The sequence below is a fragment of the Ictalurus punctatus genome, chromosome 28 (genome assembly GCF_001660625.3).
Source record: "Ictalurus punctatus breed USDA103 chromosome 28, Coco_2.0, whole genome shotgun sequence".
Classification (NCBI taxonomy): Eukaryota; Metazoa; Chordata; class Actinopteri; order Siluriformes; family Ictaluridae; genus Ictalurus; species Ictalurus punctatus.
In genome coordinates, this window is record NC_030443.2 from 642854 (window position 1) to 665172 (window position 22319).

Sequence of the window (22319 nt, forward strand, 5' to 3'; positions counted from 1 at the left end):
GGGTTTGTGTAGTGTTTTGTGTAGGGTTTGTGTAGGGTTTGTGTAGGGTTTGTGTAGTGTTTTGTGTAGGGTTTGTGTAGGGTTTGTGTAGTGTTTTGTGTAGGGTTTTGTGTAGGTTTTGTGTAGGGTTTGTGTAGGGTTGTGTAGTGTTTTGTGTAGGGTTGTGTAGGGTTTGTGTAGGGTTGTGTAGTGTTTTGTGTAGGGTTTGTGTAGGGTTTGTGTAGTGTTTTGTGTAGTGTTTTGTGTAGGGTTTGTGTAGTGTTTTGTGTAGGGTTTGTGTAGGGTTTTGTGTAGGGTTTGTGTAGTGTTTTGTGTAGGGTTTGTGTAGGGTTGTGTAGTGTTTTGTGTAGGGTTTGTGTAGGGTTTGTGTAGTGTTTTGTGTAGTGTTTTGTGTAGGGTTTGTGTAGTGTTTTGTGTAGGGTTGTGTAGGGGTTTGTGTAGTGTTTTGTGTAGGGTTTGTGTAGTGTTTTGTGTAGTGTTTTGTGTAGGGTTTGTGTAGGGTTTGTGTAGGGTTTGTGTAGTGTTTTGTGTAGTGTTTTGTGTAGGGTTGTGTAGGGGTTTGTGTAGTGTTTTGTGTAGGGTTGTGTAGGGTTTGTGTAGTGTTTTGTGTAGTGTTTTGTGTAGGGGGTTGTGTAGGGTTTGTGTAGGGTTTGTGTACAGTTTGTGTAGGGGTTTGTGTAGGGTTTGTGTAGGGTTTGTGTACAGTTTGTGTAGGGGTTTGTGTAGGGTTTGTGTAGGGGTTTGTGTAGGTGTTGTGTAGTGTTTTTAAGAGCTCTGCGGACGAGGGAAAGACGGGGAGATCGATGAGCGGGTCAGTGGAGAGCTCTGAGGAAACGGATCATTTTTCGGGAGCGAGTCGTCCTGCTGCAGCGTTCAGATGAACATCAGGCTTCTATCGATTGTCCCGGTAGACCAGAGCGGGACACGTATACCGCCCGAGAGACGCACTCTCCACACGCGTGTCTGAAGACGTGACGCGTGCACCAGCGCACACCGTGTTTACAATAAACTACTGAACTGAAATCACTTCGAGCGTGCAGTATGGATTTCCAGCGGGTGGAGGGGAGAACGCAGAGGAGGTGATTCTCTGATGCGTTTAACACTTCAACCCCAGTGCTCGGTGCTTCTGTTTTCAGAAATCAGCACTCAGCAGTTTTCTCTCTTATGTCTGTGAGTCGGGTTTCCACGGTGATGTGGAGGACAAAACAAACCAGCGACGCACATCGGAGTGTTTTCTGACACCTGACAAAAAAACCAAGCCCAGCCGTGTGGTTTAATGGAAACTTGAGGGCTTTGGCGTCTGGCTCAGCGACGCGGCTGTGACATCGTGAGACTTGTTTTGACAGGAATTTCAGACTCTTGGCCTTTGCACCCACTGCAAATAGCTCAGTTGTGTCTCCTTTCTTCAATTATTGACATCCCTTGACCTGATTTCATAAAAAGCACTTTGGCTACAGGGCTGTGTTTAGACTTGAGGTATAATTTCACCAAGAAAGAAGAAAACGAGCACGGGGAACCGGCGAGGAACCCACGAGGAACCCGCGAGGAACCGGCGAGGAACCGGAGAATGATCACTGATGACAGTGACATAACGCGCGTTTCTGGCGTCATTCGTTTCTCAGATCCATCTGGATTCAGTACTAGCTACTAGACAGTTTCAGCAAACCAGCCATGTAACTGTGTGTGTGTGTGTGTGTGTAAGCTCGTGAGGAAGAATATTTATAGCACATGAGTATAGAGAGAGGGAATGTAGTATAGCCTCGAGAAGGCAATAAAGACAGACGACGAGAGGGGGGGGGCGAGGGGGGGGGATGAAAGGATATTTACTACCCAAACATGTAGTAAAGTCAAGTTTATTTATGAAGCACATTTAAACACAACAGATGTCTACCCAAGTGAAGGAAAATTAATCCAATCTGGAAAAGGGAAATATGGGCGTCCAGGCACTCGAGAGACGAGGAGGCTTTTGAGTCGGTGTACGATAAATCCCAGTTTATTGGAAATGCCGTAATTGTATCGCGTGAACTACATGCTAATCCTCATAGCACTGTGTGAAAATTGGCATTATAACACACACACACACACACACACACACACACTGTTTTTAATAACTGCATCCCAGAATGCGTTTGATGGTTAAATCCAAAAAATAAATAAATAAATAAAGTAATGAGGTATTTAAATACAGTGATAGCACAACTACAATTAATATCTACAAAACAAAAAGTTTGAGGGTTCCTCTGCTTGTTCCTCTGCCTGTTCCTCTGCCTGTTCCTCTGCCTGTTCCTCTGCTTGTTCCTCTGCTTGTTCCTCTGTGTATTTGTGATGGTCGATGAGATGCTGAGAAGGTTCGATGTAGAACCCTACAACACGAGGTTCCAAGAGGAACCGCGCACTGCACTCAGAGCGCTGTATTCAGAGTCTCCAAGGGGAAAGCTGCTGGTATTCAGAGTCGGGTCACGCAGCTGCTGAAGTGCATTTTCCGAGCTCCTCGTTCAGGTTCACCCGCGTGTCGCTCACGGCTCCGAGTTCAAACAGGGATTCTGAGTGTATTTGTAAGCGCCGTGTTGCAGCCAGCTGAACGAATTCCTCGAATCATTCGTTCGGTTTCAAATTCACGGTTATGTGGAACATCAGAAGAACAGATCGACGACAACCGCACCGAGCCCAAACCCGAACCCCTACGTGATCTCCTCCTCTCTTAAACACACGCAGAAGCATTTTGGTCAGGGTCACTGTATGCTGAATAATGTTCACGTGTGAATGGCGTGAGGACCATCTACTAAGAACTTTATAAAAATAAAAAAAAAACATCAACAAAAAAAAAAAAGCGGCAAAGAATGTAAACTCTTCTCCGTTTGGATCAAAGACCGCTTTGCGAATGCTAAACTCTTGGGCGAGCGCCAGCAAGGGTAACTTTCTGGAGAAGAGACTGTGTCAAGAAGACTGCTTTGAAAAAAAGGAGAAGATGTCATCTTTCGTCTTCTGGCTATAACGACACCAAACATTATTCGACAACAACAGTGTGGCAATAACAGAGCAGCCAAGAAGGGAGAATTTAATATCTGAAACAATTCCTGTGGTATACGCGCGAAAGTCCCGGCGAAAGAGCTCAGTGCGTTCAGATGAGCCAAAATGCATGAGCTAAAGTCCCCTCAGAACCCGTACATCGGTCCTCGGGTGGAAAAACAGATGGTTTTGCCTTTGAATAAAGCAGCTTGTGCATGCATAACTTTCAGCTTCGCAATCCAAAGCCTGGCATTAATAGAGCACGGACGATTCCTTCCTCCCTCACAGACAGTTCTTTCCCTTTCTGAGCTGGTCGAAAGCTCGGCGCTGACCTCTCTCTCCACAGGTTCTCCTGGGGAACTGTAAAAGGAGGAAGAACTCACCCCGGAGTGTGTACAGTGAGGAGATGATGAAGAAGGCGGAGGTGTGACATGCTCAGAGTTGGAGATGGACTGTCTGTTGTAGTGATGAAGCTGGAGATAATGAGAAGGGAGATCTAACGTGCCATGCTTAAACGTTATTGTACAGTGAAAAGTTCTGAAAAGATATGAAAGGTGACAAAGTGATCGTGCAGATGTGCGAGCAGCATGCAGATGTGCTTTTCTGGATACAGAATTCAGTCGTGGCGTTTTACAGATTGGATTAGTCAAGCAGGAAGGAGAAGTGCATTACAGCATGCTTCAACAGCACAGACACTTAGCAAAGCGACCAGTGATGCTAGCTGTGTTAGGACCGCCATCGTGCCAACGCGCCAGAGACCTGGAGATGGCTGCCAAGCAGTACTGCTCCAAAACTGCCAACATTCGGCCACCAAAGACTTTATTTTGCAAATGAGGTTTGGACATATTAGGGGCCTTCAAGCCGAGAATAAAAAGCAAGTTTACAGAATCCAACAGAATCGGGAGGCGCAGATGAGACTGGGGATACTAGAAAAATGGCTCTGGCTATCTATCTTTCATCTTCGTGCTGTTTGTGCCGCCTGCCTTTAGTATAATTCATACACAAGTTGAGATAACACCGAGTAACTTTACACCTTCCGACTGTATGCAAGTTTTTCAACAGCTGTTCTTTTGATCCGTGAATAATTCCACGGTTTATGTCTCATGTTCTACACAATACTAGCTGTGTTGTTATGCGGATCTGATAGGGGTCCAAGCACCAGAAGTGACCAGTGGCAAATGAAGGCCCTGGACCTTCGAGAAAAGTCCAGCATTTTAATCGTGTTACTCTTTCTCTTTTAGCTCGTAAACTGAAGAAGATCGGTCAGCAGAAGGTTCCTGAAGAGGAGAGCCTGGTCTCATGCATGCCATCCGGTTCTGGTACGGCCGAGCTGATCCGGAATCCATCGCCCAAAACGAGTCTGACGTTCCACTCACAGCTGGTCTTCCTCAGTGTCCTGGAGTCCATTGAGCCTGAAGTGGTGAACGCCGGGCATGACCACGCCCAGCCCGACTCCGCTGCAGCGCTCCTGACCAGCCTTAACGAGCTTGGAGAGAGGCAACTGGTTAAGGTGGTGAAATGGGCCAAAGGACTGCCAGGTGAGTCACTGCAACGACGCACGGGTAGGCACATACAGAGGGAGTGTAACAGTGTAATACGCATGGCCAGGTAACCACGGGGCACAGATTAGGTGGGAGGTGATTTACAGGGCAGGTGACCCGGTATGCAGGTGTTTACCAGAAAATGTAGCTACGTAAATTATAGTGGATGATTTTGTAAGACGGAGGCAAATGATCAAGCACATAGCCAGGTACACTATAGACCAGGTAACATACAGAGGCAGATCATCAAGGTGCTCAGACGGACCAGGTGAGGTAGAGCACTGAAAACACCAGAGCACAGATAACTTCCAGATATTTTAGCGCAGGTAACTTACTGAGCAGGTGGATAGGGGAGTAACAAGCTGAGCGATTTATAAACAAGGGAACCAAATGAGGCACTGTAAACACTGAGGCGCAGATGAGTAATAACAGGCATCCAGGTAAAAAGCTGAGCAGGTAATATAGAGGCAGGTCCATATTTAGGGGTGGGTTTACAGGGAGGAGAGGCAGCAAGGGTACTAGAGTACGGGGAAGCAGGTACTGTGCAAAGTGAGGTGATTTACTGACCAGGTAAATATCTATAAACCTATAAACTAGGAGATTAGGTCAGTTTTAGACCGTGTTAACAGGTGACTTGTTGATGATACAGGCTGGAGCAGTGGTCTCCAAGCCTGTTCCTGGAGATCTACCTTCTTCACCTGACTGTCTAATCACTGCATTGAGAAGTTCTTGATCAACTCAAACAGGTGTTAGATTTTGGATGGAGATGAAGCCTGCAGGAAGCTCGATCTCAGGCAGGAGGGTTGGTGACCACTGGTTTATAAATGGGATTTATAAAGGTTACCGTGGTAACAGCAGGTAACGCAGTTCACAGAACAGGCGTCCAAGTGATTACGCGATCAAGTAACCAGGTGATTTATCAAGCACCAAATTAGACGATCTATAATGCAGGAAAACACGGTAATAAAATAAAAAGCTTAAAGTCGAATGAAACCGCGCTGCAGTCGGTGTACCGCGTCTTTCAGCGTAACAGAGAGACTTTATTTTGTGTTCTTATGCAAAACGCTAGCTTTGATGTAGCAGTGTGTTTGTCCCTGAGCACATTATGTAAACTCCTTCAGCTCGCAGTAGTTTCCGTCAGCAAAATCTGATGTTGATGGTCACATGATGCAAATCGGGCTATTGGGACAATTATCTTTTTTTTTTTTTTTTAAAACAAACAAAACTGATGCGGGGAAAAGAGAGAGAGAGAATAAACGAGACAGCTTTTTATATTCATTGTATTTTTATGCTAATATTCATTATTCCGGTTTGGGACGTAACGGAGTACATGTACCGGCGCTACGTAACCAGGATATAAAACACTGGTGACTGTAATCCGTCACAATTACGTCAAAAAAACACAGTCATCAGATTACAGGTACATTCAGTAAAACTGGGAATTCTGTCAGGATTACACCTCTTTCATTTAAAACCACAGAAGTGAATGATTTGACAGAACACAATATAAACAGCTGTTTGATTACAGTTCTAGATTAGAATTAAATAAGTCAATCTGGTAGGAACGAACACAGATTGTTCTCCGAAATGCTTTTGTTAGGGCGACCGTACGTCCTCGTCTTCCCGGACATGTCCTCTTCTTCGGAGCTTCGTCTTTAGTTTCGGTGTGATGTGCTTATGGTCTAATCATGTGTGCACATCACGTGTTAACCTTCTCTGTAATCCCCGCCTTCTCAACTGCTCTAAGCTATAAATAAAAGTATTTTAGATCATTGTCACGGTTTCTGTCCTGTCTCCGCCCCTCTTATGCTATTGGTTCTTTCCTAATGTCTCGGCTGCTTTGCGTTATCCCCTCAGATTATGTTGTACATTTAAACCCCTCTGTGTCTTTGTTCTGTGCAAAGTATTGCGTGTTTGTGTGTGTGTAATATCGAACTGGAACTCAATACATTTTTAAAGTAATCCTCCCAATGCCGCCATTATTTGATGCGCATTGAGCAAACCATATAATTATATTAAAGCCCTTATGGCACGATGGTTGTGACTCACTCACCAAAACAAACACCGAGTAACACACACCACATCATTTCTGTCTAACACACCCTTTAAATTTCTTTCTTTCCCTGCCCAAACCGGTGTGTGAAGTCCTGGGAGGTTAATGCTAAAATAAAGGATGGAATTAGCACTCATTAGTCAGACTGGTCAGTACAGATGCCAAGTTCCAGACATATTTAACTAACTAGCGTCATTAAGTCGTTGTAAAATAAATACGTTGAGAGTCAACATGTTTTTCTGAGATGTGCTGAGAAAATATATAGTGAAAGTGAAATGACGCTGTACACTGTAATTACGCTTAGCATCAACTGCTAAACTATCTAGCTCATGTTCCGGCTTGTTGAAAAACGTAGACGTCGTGTCGCGGTTTGTGATCTGGGAGCAGAGGGAAAATCTGATGCGATTTTCAAATTCACAAATATTAAAAGTAGGAACCTGGTGGTGAGGTGAATATCTAGCTAGCGATGAAATTAGCGAGGCACGACTCCAGTGCGAGGACTCAACCGTTTTTAAATTGTATTTGTTGTTTGTTTGGGGGTTCTTTTTCAGTGTGTTTTATATTGTTTAGTTCAGATTAATTGCTAGTTCCATGTCCTTTCTTATTCAGGGGAACTAGCTTCTGTTTGAGCAAAACAATTATTTACATTTGTTCCTTTTATACAAGTTAGTTAGCTCCTGTTTTCACTTACGTTCTAGCAGCTATAAACAGTCTGTCCCTCACCAGCTTCTCTTTGTTCTCTCTCTTGACGTTAGCGGGAGACTGAAGACGTCGGAAAACGTAAAGTTGCAGCTTTACCTGATTGTAACAAAGCACTGAAACTGGAGACTCCTTCCATAAATGTTCAATAAACGTCCCCTTTAAGAAAAAATCACCATATCAACAATTACACACATTTTCAACTTGTTTATCGTCCGCTGTACACCACCCCCCCCCCCCCCCCCCCATGAGCTGTTACTATAGAAACCACAACATTAGAACGAGTGCATTAATACAAACCTGTGATTTGTTATCGAAAATGAATCAACACCTTCTGACCAATCAGAGTCCGGAATTCAGCAGCACTGTGGGTGTGGGTGTGTGTGTGTGTGTGTGTAAACTCTGTTAAACGTTCAGTCTAACAATGTTTTCATTTGAATCCGTATTTTAAAAATACAAATAAAAACAGGAAGCATTAACCGTCAGAGAATTCGTTTTTCGAAACGGTGGACAAATATTATGAATAATTATGAATAATGAATGTAGTTTTGTATGCGTTGTGCAGTGTGGTGAGATTTCTGGCTGAACGGCTCGGAGATGAAATCAGGGATGAATCAGAGACGATATAGCCGCTCAGGTTGACAGTACAAATTGTTGGTTTATAAATGTATAAATAAAACATTTTTGTAGTAAGTGGCGTCGAAGCAGCTTATTTGCAAGTACAATGTGGAAAGTCGTCTGCGTTAGAGATGCTACTGAATAATAAACAAGGCTACCGGGTTAAAATGGCCTCCGCTCCAGATCCGATCCAGACGCTCGCACACGCGCGTGGACGAGTTTACCGTCGATGATTAAAACTATTTGACGTTCTTTTAACTGCGACTTTAAAGAAGTGCTTCAACGAGTCCCGAGAGAGGGGAAGTCAAGCATCTGAGCATGAACCTTCTGTTTAACTCCCTTCTGATTCTGTATGTTTCATTCAGACACATTTAGGCCACGCCCACAATCTACAAGCGACTGACGAGTGGCTTTAACAAAGTCCTCATTGTCTTCCAAAGAGGTCGGGGGTTCAAAAAGAGTTATTATTCCTAACTGATAACTTCTTAAAATTTCAGTCAGAAAGCTGTTCTCTTTGAAAGGCGGTGTTTTGGGTCAGCGTCACGTAAAGTTTGAGAAAGTTTAAGAAAAAGATCAAAAGATAAATTTGTCCCTAAATCCGTCATAAAGCCAGGATTTTTTTTTCTCGTCCTTCTCCTGTTTATCGCACCAGAGCAACATGGTGGACCAAACCGCCGATACCTTTCGGGTTTAAAAGGCCCGCAGTGAGACACGGACGGACCTTTAAAGTGGCAGCTACAGGCCTCCAGAATGAAACACGGCTATAAATTCCCGGTTCCTCTGAGGGAACCTCGGTGAAGGTCAACCTGAAACGAAACGTTAGAGCTGGACCACAGAGAGTAAAATATCATACGGAGCTGATATTGCTCCAGAGCGTCTCTGAATACACGCCGTGATATCAAACACACTGCTGTTCGAAATCCATATATGGAAATGAACTCGAGTGGGCGTGTCTCACGAGGATTTACTGTGTATACTGTATACGCCCGTTTCGAGAGGAGATCTGAGAAAATATTTCCTTTTTGGAGTACAACCGTAAAAGCACCGAAGAAGAAAGAATACTCTTTTAGTGTCACTTAATAGTCACGGGCCAGTAACTGGACGATTCGACCATTTTGCCATGACTCAGCATTTTGAGTTCAGGTTTGAGAATGAATTCTTTGTAAAAACTATTTCTGAAACAAATTTCGTCGTTAAAATGCGATATATATACTTTGAGCTGTGTACATCAGAAGATTAATCACATTCTGCTTTCGGTGCTAAGCTAATTTGGTTACTACCAAGCTAGCTAGCTAGCAAAAGGTTAGCGCTCTCTCAAAGCAGCCATGCTATTGGCCGATGAAGCAAATTACAGCCAAGTCGAACTTATCAACCTCCGTCAACGTGAAAGCGTATTTGTATGTCGAGTTCGTACCAGACTTCAGTCTCTTCAGACAGCACTATAGCGTAACAACACCGAATGGATGAAAATCATGACGTGTCGCTCGTCAGTAATCAGTAACCACGCTGCGGTGTAAGAGGAGTAAATCACTTCGTGACGTGATGTCATTAGGACGCGGAGAGTAAGCGAGTTTTCTCTCGGTTATGTTTCAGGATTCCGTAACCTGCACGTGGACGATCAGATGACGATGATCCAGCACGCCTGGATGGCCGTGATGGTCTTCGCTCTCGGATGGAGATCGTACAAAAACGTCAACGCTCGCATGCTCTACTTCGCTCCTGACCTGGTCTTCAATGAGTCAGTGTTTATTTCTTTTTGCACCTTTCCTCCTATCCTTCTTTATTATCTCTCTATCCGTTTGTATTTTCTTTGAATCCGCACGTTACTTTCACTGCCATCGAAATGTAATTCTCCGTGCTCTCTCTTTTCGTCTTCCGTATTTTCACTTTCCTTCTCGCGTCGTCTTTTCGCCTCGGCCTTCTCGTTCTTGTTCTTTTTTTTTACACTCGTCTTTGTATTGTGTTCTCCCGGTATCTACCCTTTTCTGTCCCTCTTCCACTCTGACCTGTTTCTGTTTGTTTTCCCGTGATCTACAAACCTATCGAGTCTGTGCTCTCTCGTCATCTCTCAGTCCATAAAATCACCAAACACTCGTTTTATTTTTCTCTCTGTTTTCCTCATCTAGTCTTCTACTCGCTCTCTATCTAGTCATCAACCTCCCTTACGTTTCCTGTCCCTCCATGCCTCCCTCTCCGTCTTCTCATCTGTTTATCTTTACTTCATCCAGTCATTCTATCCTCTTTGTCTTTTTGCCTTCACCCACATCTTTGCGACTCCTTCCCTCTGTCTCTCTCTCTGCCTCTTCTTCACCGTTTTTATTATTCCCGCTCTTGCTCGATCCATCTCTCTCCACATCTGTGAAGTCTGTGTCTGCTCTACGTTTTTTTTCCACCTGATTCTGTGCTTCATCTCTCAATAAGATCGAGTAAATTGACGGCCACCCGATACCGGAATATATCCTCGTCCTCTGTCGAAGTGTGGCACCGCTTTCTTTAAACAAAACACACAGTTTCATCCGTGACTACTTCCTGTTTACTATCCCACTGTACTATTCTAAAAAACAGAACCACATTTCAGGCTTTGTTTGCTTGTTTCTCTGTGATTCTGGTGGAACCTTTGAGGAACCAAGACCCTGCTCTGGGATGACTTGGTAGAATGACAGGGCAGCCCTTGAATAGTAATTCTGACCAAGCAGAGTTTCTGCTTCAGCATCTCTGGACTGGTTGGTCTTCAAAAAGAAAAAAAGAAAGGCCTATGGAGGACCCTAAAAATGTTCCGCCCCTGAGTGTTTCCAGGAATTAAAGTTGTTGTATACTGCAGAACGAGGCCTGAAGAGCCTTTCCCATGGAGGCTCTGGAGGACGTTTGGGAAATAAGCTCCATCATTTCAGTACAGTAACGAGATGAGGCCAAGTGTGATAGGTTCTGTGTATTTGGAGCATAACGATGCAAAAGTGCTAAATAAGTTTCCGTGGTAAAGATCGTCCCGAGGACTTAATGGCGGCTTTGTTCCCGAGGGCGAAGGCTGAGGCTGGCGTGGAGGGAAGGAAGTGCTGAGCGTTACGAAGTGGATACGCAATTAAATTTAAAACGAGGGCAAAACTGCATCCAGATCTTAAAACGATTGTTTTTTCGAGAAATGTAATGTGGACCGTTTTTTTCCCCTCGGCCCAAACGTACTTCATCAGCCAGGAAGTCTTCGGTGTCTAACGGTTCCTACTTTAGTGGTGCACTGGAGACACGTGGCTACATGGCGAGTGGTGCTCACAGGTAAGGGAGGATATGGCTACCAGTTTATCCAGTAATTAATTAGCAAACTTGCAATGCCTGAACCTTCAGAGCCGTTAAGCATTAGGCCACGCCCCCTGCTGAGTCTGGCGCTTCTGAGGACGGGCATCAGGTGGTAAAGGGGACAATTCATTTTTCAGACATAATCTGTCCTCCATCTCTTTATCTTATTATATTTCCCAGATCCCCACTCTCTCACTCCCTCTTTCTTTAAATCTGTACTTCCCTCGTGTCTTCTCTCTATCTATCTCTACATCTGTTTATTTTCCTCCCTCTAATTTTCCTTCATTTCTATTATTCTGTCGTCCCCCCCCCCCCTTCTCTGTTTTTCTTTTCAGATATCAAACTGGCTCCTTTATTAGTTCTTTAATATTTCTTTCTGTCTTTGCAATTCTTTCTCTCCATTTGTTTCTTTTTTCTCCCCCCCCCCCCCGTCTCTCTCTCGTTCTTTCAGCACCAAGCCTCTCTGCCAGGCTTCATTTGTGAGTTGCTGTTGTCATATTAAGATGTGATATATCTTTTTTTTGTCACACTGAAGATTGAATTTTTTCACTCGCCGCACTCATTCACTGCCCCCCCCCCCCCACTCCTCCTCTTCCTCATCATCTTCCTGAAAGAGGAAGATGAAGTGCATATGCTCCTCTCCTCCGCTCTTCACTCGCTCGCATTGTACCGCCCGGGAAATGTCGAACTCACAGGGAGGGAGAAAAGCGATGCTCTTTCAGCGCGCAGGCTTTTCTTCTCACGCTCGTTTATCTCACGCGAGTCTCTCCATCTCTCCGTCCCTCCGTTCCCCTCCGTCCCCCTCCACCCCCCTCCGTCTCTCTGTGCCTCTGTCAGTTTTACTATCTTCCTAAAAACAATGACCATAACCATGTTTCTCTTTTTTCACATCTGTACTTCTTTCATGTCTTTCCTCTATCTTTCCATGTCTACATCTGTTTCTTTTCCTCCCTTCTTTTTCACTCTGTTCTCTCTATACTTCAGTCTTTCTGTCCGTCTATTGTCCATTTTACTCCTTTTCTCTGTCTTTTCCACCGCTTCTTTCCCTCCTCCATGCTCTGTTTCTTATTTTTCTCTCCATCTTTCCATTTTCCTTCTTTCCTTTGTATCCCTCCACTCACTCCTTCTTTTTCTCTTTTCCTCTCTATATTTTCCTCTTCTTCACACTCTCTATCTCTCTCTCTGTACATTTTTCTTCTTCACTCTGTTTTCATTTCTTGAGCTCCTTCCCTTTTTTCTCTACACATTCCCTTTTCTTTTTTTCTTTTTCTGTTATCCCATCTTTATTCTCCTCATTTCTTTTGTCTTGTCTTTCTCTGTGGTTCTCTCTCTCTCTCGTCTCGCTCTCTCATTTTCTCTTCCTTTCTCTTTTTCTCCATCGTTCATCTTTGTCCGTCTGCCCCGCCTCCTGATTTCCTCTCCCCGTTTATCTGTCCGTCTCCCTGCAATTTCTTTTCGCTCCACGTCTCTGTTTCTCTACTTCTCTTTCTTTCCCTCCTGTGCGTCTTTTCTCCACCTCTCTGTTCTCTTCCTCTTCGTGTAAACTGATCATGCATTAAGATGAACATTCTTTTTTCACTTTGTATTCCTCTCTTTTCTCTCGCTCGTTTTCCTTTCATCTCCTCACTTTCTTATTTCTCTATCACTCTGCTGTTTGTTCTGTCGTTTCTTCCTTCCCTTCTTTTGCCTTTTTTCTTCCTACATGCCGTCCTTCCCTCTCTTTTTTCTCTCTTTCCGTCTGGTCCTTTCTCCTGCTTGCTCTGCCTTTCTTTGTCTCGTCCTTTGCCTTCCATCCCTCTATCTCCCCCACTCTTTCTTTTCTCGTCTCATATCTCTCGTCTTCTTCTCGGCTCTCTCTCTCTCTCTCGCTCCTTTTTTAATTTCTTTCTCTCTTTCATTTCCAATCCCTCACTCAGTGATCCCTCTCTCTGTTTTCATTCTCGTCTCTCTACCACTCTTTCCTCCACTCATTCCTTCTCTCGTTATTCACGCTCCTGATCCATTAACGATGATCGTCTTTCCCTCTTTCTCTTTCTCCTTGTCTTTTGCTTGTCCTTGTTTCTTTCTCTTTCCTCCTTTCTCGGACTCGTTTTCCTCCTCTTTCCCTTGAGCTCCTTTTTTTCTGTCTATTCTTCTTCTTCTCCGTCTCTTTTCTTCCTTTGTAATTTTTCCTTCCTTCTGTCCATTATTCCCTTCTCCGTCTCATCTCCCTCTCATACCCGTCCCTCTTTCTCTCTGTTTCACTCGTTCTCCTTCCTGTTCCGTCTTTTGTTCTCTCTCTCTCTCTCCCCCTCTCTCACTATATATATATATATATAAATATAAAATGATTGCCTCTCTTTCTCTCTCATGTTTATGGTTTGTTTCTTTTCCCACCCCTTTCCGCTCTCGCACTCGGTGACCTCTCTTTTCATCTTTCTCCGTGTGTTATCTCTCTCTTTCGCTTTCCTCCTCTCGTTCTTTCACTCTCCCGTTGTTTTACGCCCGACGTTGTTCCGATGCATTAAACTGGCCGATGCACTCCTCTCTGATGGCACGTTTTTTAAATACTGTAAATATTTAATGCATATTAATGCACTGAAAGGAATCCTAAAAGTCTCTCTGTCCATCTGTCTGTCTGTCTGTCTGTCTGTCTGTCTGTGGGTCAGTCGGAGGATGCACATCTCCAGTATGTATGAACACTGTATGCAGATGAAGCACTTGTCGCAGGAGTTTGTTTTGCTGCAGGTCACACAGGAGGAGTTTCTCTGCATGAAGGCCCTCCTCCTCTTCAGCATCAGTGAGTGCATCCACCAATCACAGCGCACCTGCTCATTAATATGCAAATCATATTAAACACTGGAACAAAAGAATTGTTTTTTTTTTAAAAACTAAATACATGAGAGTGAGTGAAGTCTATATTTTGCAGTATTAAAAGAACGAATTAAAAATGGCCGATCTGTGACTATACAGTCCTCCGCATTGAGTATTCGTCCCGGTGCCAATTTTCTGGAGCACTGAACACCGCCGTGTGTAAAAGTGAAGCCCCGCCTCCAATCTCAGGCTGGAACAGGTTTTATTCTAGCGCTGGTGTGTATTTGGCTCCGTCCATCACCACCAGTCGGCTTGCTGATGAAAAGCGTCTCCACAACACGATGCCACCAGCAGCATGCTTCTCAGAGTGAGGGGGGTGTGCCAGACATCCTGCCCTGTGCCAAGACTTTAAATCCTCCGCCTGTCTGTCTCTCCGCCTGTCTGTCTCTCCGCCTGTCTGTCTCTCTGTAGTTCCTGTGGAGGGATTGAAGAGTCAGAAGTACTTTGATGAGTTGAGGTTGTCGTACATCAACGAACTCGATCGTCTGATTAATTACGGCAGGAAGAGTAACTGTGCACAGCGCTTCTACCAACTGACTAGACTGATGGATTCACTGCAGCCGGTACACACTCACACACACACACACACACACACACACACACTCACACACACTCACACACACACACACTCACACACACACACTCAGTTTTAACCGTAATTCTTCTTCACCTCTGTTTTCTCTGGTCTTTTCTCCTCTCTTCATTTGATTCCTCTCCCTCGTCCATTCCTCCACGTTACACTTCTCTCTCTTATTTTTATTTTTTACACATTTCCATCTTTCATTTATTTCTATTCATCTTCCCTGTACTCCATTTTATTCATCCTTCTCTTCCCTCCTTTCACTCGCCTCTTGCTCTCATGTTCCTTCTCTCTCTCTCTCTCTCTCGCTCTCGCTGTCCCCTCTGCAGATTATCCGGAAGCTTCACCAGTTCACCTTTGACCTTTTCGTTCAGGCTCAGTCTCTGCCCACGAAGGTCAGCTTCCCGGAGATGATCGCTGAAATCATCTCAGTGCAGGTACCAAAGATCCTTGCCGGCCTGGCCAAGCCCATCCTGTTCCACAAGACTGTGACTCCGCCCTCTCCAGCACCCAGGCTGGCCACGCCCACTCAGCCAGACCTGGCCTGATCCGATCTGATCCAGTCTGAACCGGTTTCTCCAGCTTCATGCTTTTTTTTTGTTGTTGTTGTTAAGTTCCAGCATGGAGACTTAAACATCTTCATTTTTACTCTCTCTCTCTCTCTCTCTCTCTCTCTCTCTCTCTCTCTCTCTCTCTGTCCTTTCTTCGTTCTTCTTCAGAAAGTGTCTGTAAAATCTGTGGAGGACCATTACATCATTACGCCGGTCTATCTTCTGCTCAAAGATAATTTCAGATCATTTTCTCACGCCGGCGGTGTTGTGTCTTTCTCTCTCGCTCTCTCGCTCGCTCACTCTCTCCCTCTCTTTCTCTATCTCTTCCTCTCTCTCTCTCTCGATCTTTTTTCTCCAGCATTTATTCCTGAAGAGTCTGAAGAGCTACGCTGTGTTACCTGATGGACAGGTTTATAAAAAAAAGAAAAAAAAAAGAAGAAGAAGAAGAAGAAGAAGAAGAAGGAGAGACAAAAGCCTTGTAGTTTGATCTGAGCCCTGAAAAAGACAACGTGTGCACTAGAAAGTTTCCCTGAGAAAAGCACTGGTCTGTTTACTTCACATACGACTCTATGCATTTGGGGGAAAAAATAAAATAAATAAACATTAAAAAAAAAAAATATATATATATATATACATATATATATATATATATATATAAAGGTCTAAAATATAAACTGCCATACGCTCGCACCTTTAAACAACAAGCTGAATAACGCTCGCACCGCTGCTTTCCTTCGCCAGTTAATAACCAACCAAAACGACGACAATCGAAATGTCCTCACGATCCGTGCCTCGATCTTCTTTCTCTCTCCGACACCACGATCATAGCGTCAGGAACCTGTTCACCATCACACACTCAAACCTTCTCAAACTGAAGAACCCTGAATCACACCTGACGTTCCCTTCAGCACAAATGCACACGGCGGTAGAACCACATACATCAGCGTTCTCCTGTCAGGACCTAGAACTCACTCAGAACCACTGAAGAACCCTCCCTCCTTGGAGTGTATACAATTTAGAACGTTCTTTGGTCGTCCCGCCGGAGGAACCCCTACACACACTCTTAGAAGGGCTCACTGAATAATTACGGGTTCTTAATTCCGAAAATTGATCCTACTTGCAAACCCGTTCTGATGGGGTTCCACGGAGAACCTTAGAAAAGGGTTCTCTACGGGGACTTTAAGAGTTCATTGGATTGTTAAATGTTCCTAGCTTCTTAAAAAAGGTTCTTTAAGGGTTCTTTGAATAACTGAGGGGTCTCAACTTCCAAAAACTAATTCTACTCGGAATCCCTTCTGATAAAGTTCTCCAGAGAACCATAGAAGAAGGGTTCCCAATCTTGAAAAAGGGTTCTTTAAGAGTTCATTTGATAGCTTCTTTAAAAAAAAACAAAACATAAGGGATCTAATAGTTCTAAAAGGGAACCCCTGTTGTAGGGTTCTAGACAGAAACATGTAACTTTTCATCTAAAGGGACGACCAAAGAACATTCTTCAGGGGTTCTTTAGGAGCTCACTGGATAATCAAGGGATTTCAGTGTTCTAACAGGGTTCTACTTTCTGATGGGGAAACGGTTCTTTGTCGCAAGGTTGTACAAAGACGCTTTTAAACTGAAGTTTTTAGCTTTTAAAAAAAAAAAAAGAATGTAAATAGAACCCTTGCTGATAGGGAACACTGTTGTAGGGTTCTACATAGAACCTTTAGGGGTTCCTGTTCTAGAGGGACAACCAAAGAACCTTTAAGAGTTCCAGATGTTCTCCTATCAGTGTGCATTTGATGTAAAAGGAAACATTGTGTACATTTAGGGTTCTGTTTGTTTGCTAGTAACAGTTCCTTCAAGGTCAGGGTGAGGGGGCGGAGTTGGTGTAGTGGGTGTGGGTTTTTATGTCTCTTAGCTCCGCCCCCTGTTAGGAGTCTGTGATGATGAAAGTGAACTGATCTTTTTTCATTTTTACCGAGGAAGTGTGTGTGTGTGTGTGTGTGTGTGTGTGAATAAAAACAGTGATTTTGCCTTTGACTTGACTATCACACACACACACACACACACACACACACACACACACACACACGTATAGTTTTGACTCATTGCTGCTTCTGAAAACAAAAAAAAAGAAAAGAAATAAAACTCTGTGCATGGTGACTTTAACACTTCCACCTGAATGTTTTTATTTTATTATAAACTTTATGTTCTCTCTCTCTCTCTCTCTCTCTCTCTCTCTCTCTCTCTCTCTCTCTCTCTTTAAAATTTTGTAACGAGAAACACACACACACACACACACACACACACACACACACACACACACACACACACACAAGCTTTTGCACTTGGATGTAAATCTTCCAGTTCACCGCTTCAGCCTTTAGCGCAGCGCTGGTGTGAGACACGACACGGTCATCTCTTCACGAGCAATAATTCATGGCTACAACACACACACACACACACACACACACACACACACACACACACACTTTAACACAGATTTGTCTCCCTGCAGTAAACACAGCTAGCTAAAGACGTAGCTGGGAGTTGGCTAATCTAACTAGCATGTTAACTAATCCCTGCTAGCTGACACGTAGACACTGACACACTTCCTGTTGAGTCACGCTGTCTTTCTCTTTTTTTTCTTCTTTCTCTTCTCTACCACCTCTCTTGCCTCTTTCCTCCTCTCCTCTCTCTACTTTCTTGCTCTCCTGCTCTCCCTTCTTCTTCCTTTCTTTGATAGCATCGCCTCCTATTCTCGCGCTTCCTTCCTTTCCCACTTTACTTCCTAACGTCGCTCCTTTTCTTTCCATCCCTTTCCTTTCTTCTTCCCTTCTCCTCCTCCTTTTCCCTTTCTTTTCCACAGACCTCCCTTTTCCATTCGTCCATCCGTCCCTGTAAAGCTTCTCTCCTCTTCATTCTTATTCTTTCTCTCCTTTCTTTGACTTCATTTCACTTCCTCTCCACCTTTCTTCACCTTCCTCTCCCCATTCCTTTCTTTCGTAACCTGTTCTTGCCCTCTCTTTTATTTCTTCCTCCTTTCTTAACTTAAACTCCCCTTCTCGTTATCTTCCCTCCTTTTTCCTCCTCCTCCCCACTCTCGTTCACTCTCGTTCACTCTCGTTCGCCCCGTCACTGTCTTTCTTTTTCCTTCTGTTTTATACAATCCTTCCCTTTCCATCCTTCCTTCACCACGTTTCCTCCTTTGTTTCTTCCTCTTACACCCTTATGGGCCGTCTCCTTCTTCTTTCCTTCTTTCTCATTTCTGTTTCACCCTCTGATTTTTCCTCTCTCTCTCTCTCTCTCTCTCTCTCTCTCTCTCTCTCTCTCTCTCTCTCTCTGTGTGAGCCACACCCGTGCTTTCTCCTTCTCTTCACTGTAGCCACAGGCGTGAGCTTCATGCGTTTAATTAAGTCACCTCAGCTGCGTGTGTCAGGAGGCAGAAGTCTGCAGATTTTTCTCCGAGACTGAAAGATCTCCCCGCTGCGTTGGTGCTGTATGTAGATTGTGTCTTAAGGAGCTCGGGAGCATCGTATCTGTCGCTCTCGCCGGCGCCGGCCGGGCTTCGGGCTCCTCCGAGGAGGGCGGGGTTTTTATTTCCCCTGCACTTTTCTCTTTTCTGTCGAGGCGAACGCGCCGTGAGGAGAAAACGAGGCTGTCAGGGACGAGACAGCGCAAAAAATACACTCGCACAGGTGTTTACCGCGAAAGCGCTCATTATAATCCCAAACTCGGAGGAACAAAGTACTCCTCGCACACACACTCTCTCTCTCTCTCTCTCTCTCACACACACTCTTACTCTCACACTCTCTCTCTCACTCACACACACTCTCACTCACACTCTCTCTCTCTCACACTCTCTCACTCACTCACACTCTCTCTCTCTCACACTCTCTCTCTCTCATACACACACACACACACACACACACACACACACACTCTTACAACCACAGCCGAGCACCAAATCATGAATCGATAAATGCTAGATCATAATGAATCACAAGAACTCACATACATCAAGGAGATTTTCCTATTGAGCATGATGAGCCCTTTAGCATTCAGCCTGTTACACACACACACACACACACACACACACACACACACACACACACATTTAGAACAACTCCTGGCTCATTAAGTCATGAACTTGCCGACGCTGTGATGGTGATTAATGACGATTGCGCACATGGAGGGCTGTTTCATATTTGATCGCAGCATGAAGATCGTTTTGTTCTGCGTTTTTTAATATAAATATAATCTATACACGATTAATGTGCTGCTAGTGGCATGTCGCTAAAAACACGTCAGTTCCGTGGTTTATAACGCACCTTTGGAATGCAGTCTTTTCTGAAACACTTCACCGACGGCTGATGTGAAACGCCGCTTTTGTATTTTTACTATTCGAGTTCGTCGAAGCCTTAAAGGTGCAGTTTGTAGTTTTTCACCTCGTGACCTTTTAACACGGATTCCGTTTTTATGGCCACGCAGAAAAATGACGCGATGCGCACATCTAAATTCAACGCCGCATCCATCTGATGCCAATTTCTGAGTTTTGTAGTTTCCTTATTTTTATTATTTTTTAAGGACTTCGGCCGGAGACGAGCTATTAACTATTAGCTCCGCCCACCACAGATCAAAGCCACACACTCGAAAAGAGAACTCCACCTTTTTTTTACGTTTTTACCTAGGTCACAGTCATTTTACGAATCGGAAGAATGCGTCGTTCCGAATTTACGTAAAGACTCATTTCACAGAATTTCACAGAATTCAAGCAAAACATTTACGCGGAATCAGAATTTACTCACAATCTCAACCGTACGAAAAAATCGGCGTTTACACGAAATCGAAATTTACTCAAGAGTTGAATTCTGTGCAAAATCTGAATCAAGGTCATTTTCGTCAGCGAGAACCCCGTGAGAGAACCCCGTGAGAGAACCCCGTGAGAGAACCCCGTGAGAGTTCTCGCTGGATACGGCTACGAATCGCACTACGTCTTTACGATGTTCAGGAAATGATCGCCATCGTCAATTTTTCTTCCTCAACTACAGAATCCAATGAGGATGAGGATTCTGTGGTAACATTTGGAGAGGCGGGGCTACGGGTGTAGAAGGCGAATGGGGCGGGGACTAAGTAGTCGGCTTCGTTGAACTGAGGGGGGCGGAGCTGAGAATATATATTTTTTTATTTAAGGCGACGAACTGTTAAAACTGCATGTACATTTGTAATGAGTGAACTGAAGGTTTGTGAACACTGAACATTCGTAAAAAAAAAAAAAATGTAAACGTAAAAAAAATAAAAAATAAAATTTTTTTTTAAAAATCGTTACCGTGATGGAATTTTAAAATGATTTATCGTGTTTACGATCGTTTATGTTGGGATTTTTCTTTGACAGGAAATGAAAATTAGCCAAATGACGTCTTGAGTTCTTGTTAACGTTTTTAAAATTACAAACTGCTCCTTCAAGATAAAGCTACTTCTCAGATTTAAACTGATTCAGCCGTCGCATTCGAGCTAAACAACATAGACACACTGTAATCGAAACTTTTGAGCTTTTTGTCTTTTATGAAGTGCTTATACAGTGCTTGGGAAGTGCTTATGTAGCTATTGAAGTGCTTATGTAACGTCCAAGAAGTGCTGATGTAGTGCCTATGTACCGCCTATGTAGTGCCTATGTAGTGCTTATGTAGTGATTGCGTAGTGCCTATGGAGTGCTTATGTAGTGAAAAACGCTCTGCTTTTGTACTTTTGCTACTTGATTCAATGCCTTAAGATGAAGTTGTTGTTTTTTTTGTTTGTTTTTTTTACGTTAGTCGACTTTAAGCTAGCGAGTCTGCACCTGGCACTGACCTCTTTGCGACCTCTGACCTCGTATCTTTGCGGTTAGTGGGTCGGAGTCGGGCCAAGCACCGAAGGTTTGTTAGTTTTTGAATGTTTTCATCTTGTAGCATGCACACTTCATTTAATGCAAGCCAAAGTTAAAATCAGTCAAGAAATAAAGCAATAAGTTAAAAAAAATGAACAAAAAAAACACAAAAAACTTTTTGAACGTAGATTAGAACATGTTTCAAACCGTTCCGCTCGACGGATAAGTCGAATACTAGGCTCCTGGAACGTACACCGATAAACAAATCACATCGACCGACGTCTCCGTCGACGATTAAGCGTCTTTTTTAAATTCTTTTAAGAGGTTTTGTTTTTTTTGGGGGGGGGGTGAAACCGCCGTCCTTGACGCGACGCGACAAAACGAATTGAAGATGTTCCTCGATAAATCAGCCGATTTTTTTATTTGTTTTTAATACTATTGTGCGAGTTGTGGTTTTAACCGGTGTCGAAGAAATCCATGTAAAAAAGGGAAACGAATATTGAAGCATTGAAAAGCCATGTATGTGTGCATGTATTGTGTGTTTCTGTGTCGATCGTATGTAAACTGTACACGTAACCCATCCTGCTATTGGCTGTTCAGAGTATTCGTACAAGTTTTCCTCAGCTTTCTAAAAAAAACAAAAAAAAAACATGAATAAAAAAATGTTCCTTTGTTTCTCCGTTTGGAACGGTTGGGACTGTTGTGTGGTTTTTCCCGTCTCTGCTTTGAATGTTCTCCGAAAGGTTGTGTTACTTTTTTAAAACGTAAAGCTTTGTAGCTGTTTTTTTTTTTACAGACTGTTCGGCTTTATTATTGTTATTCTTATTAATATTACAATCATATGACGGGAAGTTCCGGCCCCTGCGTCCGTACCCGTCAGCCGGCGATCCGTTTTGTCCGGTGTAGAACGGACGCGGGCCTCGCGACGCTTAGAGGATCTTTTACGTGCAGCTTCCTGTAAATCTTGTTTTCTTTATCTGCTTCTTTGCATCTTATTAAATAAAAATGATCCTCTTTGTGCTTCGGGGGAGGGGGCGAGTATTTGTGTAGTGACAACAAAACGTGTTTTTTTTTTTTAACTTAACAAAGTCACAATAACTAAATAAATAAATAAACCTTTGCTCTCGGTCATGTGAGAATGTGATCACAAAATATATAAAAATATATCAATATAAAATGTGTTAAAAAAATTCCACTTTAAACAGGATTATAAAGAGGAATTTCTTTCTTCTAAGAGCCTGGGAATTCTAATTCCAACAAAACTAAATTTATTTTATTTTAT

At 43.6% G+C, this 22319-nt stretch overlaps 2 protein-coding genes across 2 annotated transcripts in view; one reads left to right on the top strand and one right to left on the bottom strand.

Moving 5' to 3' along the window:
• ar (androgen receptor) overlaps window positions 1-21725 on the top strand; it is a 96274-nt gene extending 74549 nt beyond the window's left edge. The window contains exons 4-8 of the mRNA XM_017459546.3: window positions 4251-4547; window positions 9514-9658; window positions 13860-13990; window positions 14476-14627; window positions 14974-21725. Coding sequence (XP_017315035.1) covers window positions 4251-4547; window positions 9514-9658; window positions 13860-13990; window positions 14476-14627; window positions 14974-15192 — 944 coding nt within the window. The 3' untranslated portion in view covers window positions 15193-21725. The remainder of the gene's footprint in view (window positions 1-4250; window positions 4548-9513; window positions 9659-13859; window positions 13991-14475; window positions 14628-14973) is intronic.
• ophn1 (oligophrenin 1) overlaps window positions 14026-22319 on the bottom strand; it is a 41846-nt gene continuing 33552 nt past the window's right edge. The window contains exon 24 of the mRNA XM_053677065.1: window positions 14026-14478. The gene's annotated coding sequence lies outside the window, so the exon portion shown is untranslated. The remainder of the gene's footprint in view (window positions 14479-22319) is intronic.